Source organism: Pygoscelis adeliae, unplaced genomic scaffold, assembly GCF_000699105.1.
Source record: "Pygoscelis adeliae isolate BGI_AS28 unplaced genomic scaffold, ASM69910v1 Scaffold121, whole genome shotgun sequence".
Classification (NCBI taxonomy): domain Eukaryota; kingdom Metazoa; phylum Chordata; class Aves; order Sphenisciformes; family Spheniscidae; genus Pygoscelis; species Pygoscelis adeliae.
This window is the reverse complement of record NW_008824359.1, coordinates 6,972,302-6,980,595: the sequence shown is the minus strand read 5'-3', so window position 1 is coordinate 6,980,595 and position 8,294 is coordinate 6,972,302. Positions and strand designations below refer to the sequence as shown.

The 8,294-nt window shown below is 55.6% G+C and overlaps 1 protein-coding gene across 1 annotated transcript in view; it reads left to right on the top strand.

Annotated features, from left to right (window-relative positions):
* The window catches only part of TRAM2 (translocation associated membrane protein 2), a 21,745-nt gene extending 14,313 nt beyond the window's left edge, over positions 1-7,432 (top strand). The window contains exons 5-13 of the mRNA XM_009319750.1: positions 1,573-1,682; positions 1,914-2,030; positions 3,740-3,798; positions 4,392-4,476; positions 4,616-4,686; positions 5,297-5,401; positions 5,538-5,696; positions 6,596-6,759; positions 7,012-7,432. Of these exons, the coding sequence (XP_009318025.1) occupies positions 1,573-1,682; positions 1,914-2,030; positions 3,740-3,798; positions 4,392-4,476; positions 4,616-4,686; positions 5,297-5,401; positions 5,538-5,696; positions 6,596-6,759; positions 7,012-7,085 (944 nt within the window). The 3' untranslated portion in view covers positions 7,086-7,432. The remainder of the gene's footprint in view (positions 1-1,572; positions 1,683-1,913; positions 2,031-3,739; positions 3,799-4,391; positions 4,477-4,615; positions 4,687-5,296; positions 5,402-5,537; positions 5,697-6,595; positions 6,760-7,011) is intronic.
* The last annotated feature ends 862 nt before the right edge of the window (positions 7,433-8,294 follow it).

The following is an 8,294-nucleotide window of genomic DNA, read 5'->3' as shown; positions in this document are numbered from 1 at the left end:
GGGTTGTTGGGATTAGCGTAACCACGATGAGGCAAACACGCGGAAGATGAAAGGTCTGCCCTTAAAATCTGTGAACGTTATGGTTGAAGAAATCATCCCGCTTCCAGATTAAATTGTGGTCCACACTCCCCTATGGCACGGTTCAGACAACTTCTGCTGCCGTTAAGTGATTTATTCTTTCCTGATAGCAGAAATCTCAGGGGGAGGCACATAACCGTCTTGCCAGGACCAGGTGTTGGGGTATCAATATAGGGCATGAGCTAGCTGAGGCCTTGGGGAGAGAGACCTTGGTGCAGCAAGCTTGCTCAGAGGAAGGGTTATTGCTCACCTGAATTTTTCCAAGGCTGTTTCACATCCCTTGCAACAAGGATGCTGTTGCCCGTCAGTCGGCAGATCTCGCTCTCGTCTCCCGTGCTCAGCGCGCGCACGGCTCCTGCTAGAGCAGCCTCTGAAATGCCCTAGAGAGAGGAGAGGAGGCAGAGCAGTCACACACGTGCGTAGTGTTATTTTCTTTAGTCGTGCAATTCTTTTATCTTGCACTGGGGTTATGAGCTCTGTGATACAGGCAACGTTTTTACCTCTGGGTTTGCACAGCACCCAGCCGGGGGGCTCCTAAGGACCAAGTGTTTTCACATCCTTACGCCAGGTGTTTTCATAAATCCTATTCAAACCTTATTTCTGTACCTCAAATCTTAGAAAACTGGACTGAGGCTTTGTTCGAGGGTAAACAGGGTTGGTGACAGACAAGTCGCTTCCCAGCACTGATATTAGGAGAGGATGGTCAGGATCAGGGTAAGGGAGAGCAGCAGCTGGGGGTGGGCTGAGCTTCTCATCGCGATGCTTTCTGCAGCGTGCCACAAGGACAGCAGCTTTCCCGACTCTGCTTCTTGCCCATAAGGTGCAGGGCTGCAAATAGTTGCCTAAATGCAGACATCTGGGGTATTTTGGGTGCTGTTAGGTCTCCTGTTGCTCCAGAAGAGCAGGGCCTCCCATGGGTCCTATTTCTCATCTGCCAGCCCCGTGCCGTTGTCTCAGATCTCTTAATAGCACAAGGCATCTGCATTTAGGCAGCCGAATCCTGCTCCAGCAGCGTTCAGGGGTGAGTGGAAGAGACTGGGTGTTGGATGATAACCAAGGGGGTGGAAATCCCATCCTGAGCCCTAATGCTCCCAGTGGGGTGTCCCTGATCCCATCACCTGCTTCAGCGCTGCCTCCATGTCTTCATCCCTCCAGGCTGACAAATTCCCGTCTCCACAGCTGGGCTGTCCCCAGCCCCTCACCTCTGGCAGGGGAAACTTGAAGTGTCCTGAGTGACTCCTCCCTTGAGGTGTGTAACTATTAGAGGGGAAACCATCCACCCTCTGCCGATGAACTAACCCTGGCTAGAGCCCTTTTTTCCAGCCCTGCAGTCACTGGCACAGTCATGACCTCTCTGTGCCTCCACCTCTCTGGTGGCCCCATCCAAGCTGCGAGTTGAGAGTAGCCCCTCCTGAACTTCCACTAACCCTTAAGCCCTTGCCTGGAAATCGTTTGGGTCATGGGGATTTGACCCACCGTTTGGTCTCTTTGCAGATGGGGAGCTGGTCCAGTATCACTATGGGTTGAAGGATCTGGTCACCATCCTCTTCTACATCTTCATTGCCATCATCCTGCATGCGGTGGTGCAGGAGTATGCCCTGGACGTGAGTGCCGTTTGGCGTCTTGAGTCACCAAAATATCTCAAGTACCATGGGGGGACATCATCCTGCTGCAGTTAAATGCAATTCTGGGGGTAGTCTCGGGGTTGGGGTGGTGATGAGTGAGCCTTCGTCTCTGGGGGCTGCTTGGGACAGGGAGGAGGAGGAGGAGGGAGAGTTGTTGATCCGGTGGCTCATGTTTTCTTGTTCCTTTTCTCTCCCTCTGCTCCTTCCCAGAAAATCAACAGGCGTCTCCATCTCTCCAAGGTCAAACACAGCAAGTTCAATGAATCAGGACAGCTGGTTGCCTTCCACCTCACCTCCGTGATTTGGTGCTTGTACGTCGTGGTGACGGTAAGGCACGGGGCCACCAGACTTCACGTTCCCTGGGTGGGATCTGGGGTTTCTGGAGTGCAAAACTCCCGACGGCAGCAGAAAGTCCCCAGCCAGCCCCTGGGCCAAGACGGGCACATTTCAGCAAGTTTAGTTTTCAAGCGTGGTGGGTCTTTCCAGCCACTGAGTGAGGGCACCTTGGGGAAATCCTTCTCCTGTTCCATGCAAGGCACAAGCAAATGGGCTGTGAAATATTTTTGGAGCTGGACCCTAGAAATCCTGCCTGGCCCCGTCATCTCTATCCGCTGCTCCGGGACCTGCCGTCTTTCTCAGCCTTATTTTCCTCCCTATTTGCGTTCAGTGCCTTGGGCTTTTCGGGTGCCCTTTACAGGGGTGTGGAATGAATGGGCAGATTTTTGTGATCCCTCTGTTGGTGAGCTGGCGGTGAGGGGAATGCTGAGAGCAGGGAAACCACACCACACCTTGGGTTGCGTTGGGGATGTTTCAACCCATAACAGCTGGGAGAAAAATTGGGGGTGGAGATGTTTCATTTTTGGGAGGAAGGGGAAGGGAAGAACAGGCAGCAGTGGAGAGACACAACTATTTTGGCAGTGTGAAGTGATGCCGATGCTTCGCTCCCAGTGGCCATTGAGGTTCAGCTGTGGTCCCCGGCGCTGCTGTGGATGGATGCTCGGGGGCAGGTCCACTCCCTGCTGCTCGGGGGGTCCTGCCAGCCCTCCCTAGAGGACCGCTAACCCCTCCAGGCCAGCACTTCTGGGGATCTGCTGGCACTGCCCCTGCCCCGTAGGGCTGTGGGGAGGGAAACTTTGGCAAAACAGTCGAGGTTTTGGGCTGCCCTCACCCAGTGCCAGACCCAACCCTCACCAGCTCCGAGGCTGCAGCCTCCTGTGCAAACCCGTGGTGCCACGGTGTGCTCCCCAAATGCCCCGCATGTGCAGAGCAGGTCACCCTTTGCAGAGCTTGCACCACCCCCAGGCTCCCCCAACCGGACGAAGGGCTTAGGACAGACAGGGCACGGACAATGGTGACAGATAGGTCCTGAGCAACGTGAATTTTCCACGCCAGTATCTCTTTGCAAAGCCCAATGCAGCACTGCTGTGGCAGGAGCTGGGCAAGCGTGGAATGGGAAGGGAGCCCCCCGTCCTGTAATCTGCCCTGCGAGCATAAGGCAAGAGGCCGTAGGGGAATGCAGGCAGGTGGAAAATTAAACTATGCAGTGCATATTAAATTATTTTTGTAGGCGTTTTCTGTTCCCCTTTCTCTTCAGAAGTACTTCTTTTTGCTTAAGTGATACCCGGGTTGGAAATGCCGGTGGGGGAAGAAGCCCTCCTGGACCATGCGTACGGTTGCTTGTAGCCGTGCTACCGGCATCTTGCCCCCACGCCTCCAGAGCATCCCTCTTGCATTGCCCAAACCCCAAAACATCCTATCCTGAACTCGGGACCTTCTGTGCAACCAAGCAAGCAGCTTTCAACCCCCAAACACGGGGGCCTCGTGAAACTTGAGCGGGGTGCTAGAGACCCCTGAATGTGGCTGAGCTTTGGAGAGCTCAGCCTTGGCTTGTGCAGGGGACGCGGTTTTTACTGCAGGCTGAAAGGACTCGGGTGTCATCCCCAGTTCCTAGTTTCGCTGTAGCATTAGCCCGCCCCCTCGTAACCATGCTCTGCCTCTTTCTTTTGCTGAAGGCTTGCATCTCTTCTCTTTTTCAGGAAGGATACATATCAAACCCCCGGAGCTTGTGGGAAAACTACCCGCATGTTTATCTTCCGTAAGCACTCGCAAGGGCATTTTGTTCGCAGGCTGACCACTTCCTTCCTCTGTATGGTTTTCTCTGCGGCTGGGAGTGGGGTGCTGCTGACAGTGCAGCACCCTTTGCATGCACCCTGCTGCAAGGATGCTGCAGTGAGATCCTGGGGGACAGGGGGGATATCTTGTTTGTGGCCCCGGGGAGGATGTTCCCGGAGGGTTTCCTCCATGAGGAAGGCCCTGCGGGCTTGGTTACTCATCCTGGCTGCTTACTGCCTGCATCACGTTCGGCAAGTTGCTTTGCTGTTCATTTTTCATAGTAGAAACAAAGAAGTGGGTGATAATCCTCCCTTCTTGGGTTTTTGCAAAAGTGAGGTTTGCTTAGAGCATGGAGACCGCAACGCGAGTGGCCGGATAAACTCTGGGCATGGCTAGCTCAGCTGAACATACAATTTCAGCGCAGAAATGATGCCTCCTAAATCCCGTGGCTTCAAAGCAGTGGAGGGATTGCCTGGTGCTGCGCGGCTGGGCACTGGTCCACCCCTGGGACCCCCCAGGTCCTTGGGGTCCTGCCATGCCCCGGGCTGGCTCACACGGCTTGTCCCTGCGTTTCAGGTTCCAGGTGAAGTTTTTCTACCTGTGCCAGCTGGCGTACTGGCTGCACGCCCTGCCGGAGCTCTACTTCCAAAAAGTTCGCAAGGTGAGAGCCCGGCAGGCGCTCCCTCAAGCACCCTGGGGATGCTTGAGGTGGTTTGCCCGCTGGCTTTGGGGAAAGCGAGCTTTGGGAGAGGGCGGGTGAAGAGGGGCAAGAGGTTAATGCGGCTTTCTGCCCCTGCCAGGAGGAGATCCCCCGCCAGCTGCGGTGCATCGCGCTCTACCTGGTGCACATCGCCGGCGCGTACCTCCTCAAGTGAGTCAGCTGCCTCGGCGTCCCGTCCGCGCCGCGGATGGGGCTGAGCAGGACCTTTTGCTGTGCGAGTCACCCGGGAAGCCTCAGCGGGGTTGGGGGGGTTAAAGGGAATTGACCTCCCGACTGTGGGCCATTAGTCAAACAGTTTTCACAGACCCACAGAGCTGATTTTGAAGTTCAGCGGTGTTACGCAAGTGGCACAGGAGGTCTTTGTTCTCAGGGTGTTGCAAAGCAAATGTTAACCAGGGCCCCAAAACGCAGGCTGATGGGTGCATCTCCCCTGGGTGTGGGAAGCACCCTGGGGTGCTCTCCCAGCGCAGCACAGGCAGGCAAACTCTTATCCTTCCTCTGAGTGTGTGCACAGAGCAGCAATGCCAGTGGTTAGGGCTTTCTGTTGGACCCATCCCAGCTCTGCTACTGGTTTGGGCCGCTTTGATGTTTTGGGGACAGGGATTTCCCCTGTCGCAGTCCTACCCCCTCTGCTGTGGAAAGGTCCAGGTTTGGGCTGGCGCTTGCTGCAGCGCAGGGATGACAGGGGAGATGCTGTCGCTGGATGTGAAGGACCAAGGTTGACCAGCCCAGTGATGCTTTTTTCTCTCTTCCCTCCTAGCTTAACCCGCTTGGGGCTGATCCTCTTGCTGTTGCAGTACTTAGCTGAATTCTTCTTCCACATGGCCCGGCTGGTCTACTTCACGGACGAGAACAACGAGAAGCTGTAAGCAGGCGAGCTGGCCGTGGCTTCCCTCCTCCAGTGCCCAGGAGAGCCGTCGGCGTGATGGGGGGCTCGTTCTCACCTTCCAGCTCAGCGCTGGGGGCTGCTCCTGCCGACACCTCTGCTTGCTCCCCTGCAGGTTTAACGTCTGGGCTGTCGTGTTTGTGGTGACCAGGCTCTTCACCCTCACCCTGTACATCCTGGTCATCGGTTTTGGGTTGCCACGCGTGGAGAACCAGGCCCTTGACCCCGAGAGAGGGAACTTCTTCAGCTTTCTCTTCAACAATATCCTCTTCAGGTAGGAATGTCCCCTACTGTATCTTCCTTGGTTGTGTTATCCCAAGGTGTTTTTTTGCTGAATTTGGAAATGCCAGTGGGGATCTGATCTAGGTTCCCTTTAGGGAAGGTCCTAGTGAGCTGGGAGGGTGTGGAGGGAGCGAGGAGGGGTTAAAGGCTGCAGAGCCACGATGGAAGGGAAAAGCCAGCAAATAAGTTGTTCGTTGAGTGAAGTTATAAAACACAAGCCTATCTTAGAGAAAGGCTTGTAGGCTTTCCCTTCTGCACCTGTAACTGCATTTACATGAATGTGGTCCATGGAAAGGCGTTTTCCCTTCTGCTTGGACTTGTTTAGTTGCCTGTTGACATGGGAAGCGGAGGATGGGATGGGTTCCTCATGCCTTGCAGTCTGTCTGTCAAGAGTGGGAGCCTTTCTCACCCATACAGCAGCTGTAGGTTCAGTTCAGAAGTTGCTAGGACAGGTGCCTGGTCATACCCAATGTTTTTGGAGCTATGGACTACTGGCATACCTGAGGATTTGTGGGACTTTCTTAGCTCCCTTCCATCCACATCCACCTTTTAGTTGTACAGAGCAGGTGGGGACACCTTACCTTGACCTTGCAGACTGTGGTTTGGGCAGTGCTGGTTGAGATTCATCCATTCCTTCCCTAAAGTCTTAACAGTCAGCAGTGCCCTGAGCACCCGAGAGCTTCGTGGTGGCGAGGGAAAGGGGGGTAGCTGTCCTGAGCTCAGGAGATGGCAGAAGGTAGAGATGGTGGCTGGAGGGACGGTGCCTGTCTCCAGCTATCAGTGCAGCCTCCCAGGGGGACCTTGGCCACCGGCCTCGGTGTGGGTGGAAGGCTGGGCTGGTGGTGGCCTCGCTCGTCTGTTCTCAGCCTGCCTCTTCTCCGCCCCTGCCAGAATGAGTGTGCTGCTGTTGGTGTGCCTCTTCCAGGCCTCAGTGATGTGGCGCTTCATCCACTTCCAGCTGCGGCGCTGGCGGGAGTACTGGAATGAGCAGAGCAGTCGGAAGCGAGCTGCCGCCGGCGCCAAGCAGCAAGCCAAGCCGCTCAAGAGGGACTCGGGTGAGTGCTGGGGCCGGCGTGCCACGGGGTGGCACCGTGGGAGGCATCAGTCCCGTGGTTCAGCATCCCCTCGGCACGCTGCTGCCCATGCAGGCAATGCTGCGGCGGGGCCTCCTGCCGCTCCGGGCTGAGCCTGGGGTCCCCAGCAGGATTGTCCCACGGTGGTGGTTTTCTCCATATCTGTGGGTCAGCCCCAAGAGGGTTAAGGTTTTGGGCTGTGCAAGGGACAAAGTTTTCTCTCTCCGTCCCCAGGTTACCATGAAAACGGAGTGGTGAAGGCGGAGAACGGCACCTCGCCGCGAACCAAGAAGCTGAAATCACCGTAGAAGCAAAGGCTTGTCTCCTGGGGAGGAGGGCAAGATACCAGGACTAAGAAGCAGCCCCTCCTCCCGGTCCTCACGAGCGTCATCTTGAACGGCTTGGAAACCGGTCATCTTCCCAAGGTGTCTCTCGCTCTTCTCCCTTCCTTTCTTACTCTCTTGAACCATTTGCAATAAAACCAAAAAGCTCCCTTTCTGCTGCTCCCATCCCCTCGTAGGAGCCTTTTCCAACCCTCCCGGTTTTGCCGCCTTCTGTTTCATCGTAAATCAGCGTGCAATTTTTTTCTTTTCTATTTTAGTGTTTGGTTATTTTGGATTATTGTTACAAATGCATCGTAGATGGTTCCGAACAATCCTTTTTTCTTCTACAGCATGTTCCTCCCCTCTCTTCGTGGTGCTTCCCTGAGCCCCGGGGTCAGGGCCACGGCAGCTTGAAGGCACCACGTGTCTGTTATGAGAACAGGCTCCTGGGGGATTGCACTGGGGCTCTGTGACCCTGAGGCTCAGGGGTGCTCTCGGGCGAGGGTTGCCTCTCCTGGGGCACGTCTGGCCAGCGCTTGGCAAGTGCCGCAGGATGGTGGTGCTGCAAATAGAGACCAGGGTCCAAGAGAGGAACCTCAGCCGTGTCTTGTCTCATGGTGGACCTCTGGTTAAGTGGGGTTTTTCTGAACCCTGGTTTTGAGCTAATTTTGGAGAGCTGGGCAGCAGAGAAGGGAGAGAATTTCCCTCTTCATATAGGACCCATCTCCTAGCCTTTGCTTGCCCAAGCTCTTCTGGTACAGCTGGGTCCCTCTTACCCTCTTGGCTGCAGGAGGTGAGCTGCCCCGTAGCTGTTCTGGACCTCTCAGCGCCAAGAGCTGGGCTCGGGGCCCTGCAGCTCACAGTGCCTTGTCGTGGGGCAGCAGCATCCTCAGGTTCACGTGAAACCTTGAGTCCTGCCGCGCTCTGAGCGCTGGCCTGGCTTCTGTCAGCCCAGGCCCTTTGCCAGCTTGTGTGCACCTCATGGACCTGGTGTTCTCACGGCTCATGACCACGTCCAGATGACAAACTGGCTGCTGCAAAGGGTTTTTGCATCAACTGTGCCCCTCATGCTGTCACCTTAGCCTTCCTCATCCCTACTGTACCAGTCCAGCCGTGCCATCGGCAGCCACCAGCTTCACTCTTTGTTTCCAGAGGATACAGAGCTTGTATCCACCCAAGGTGCTATCAAATGCA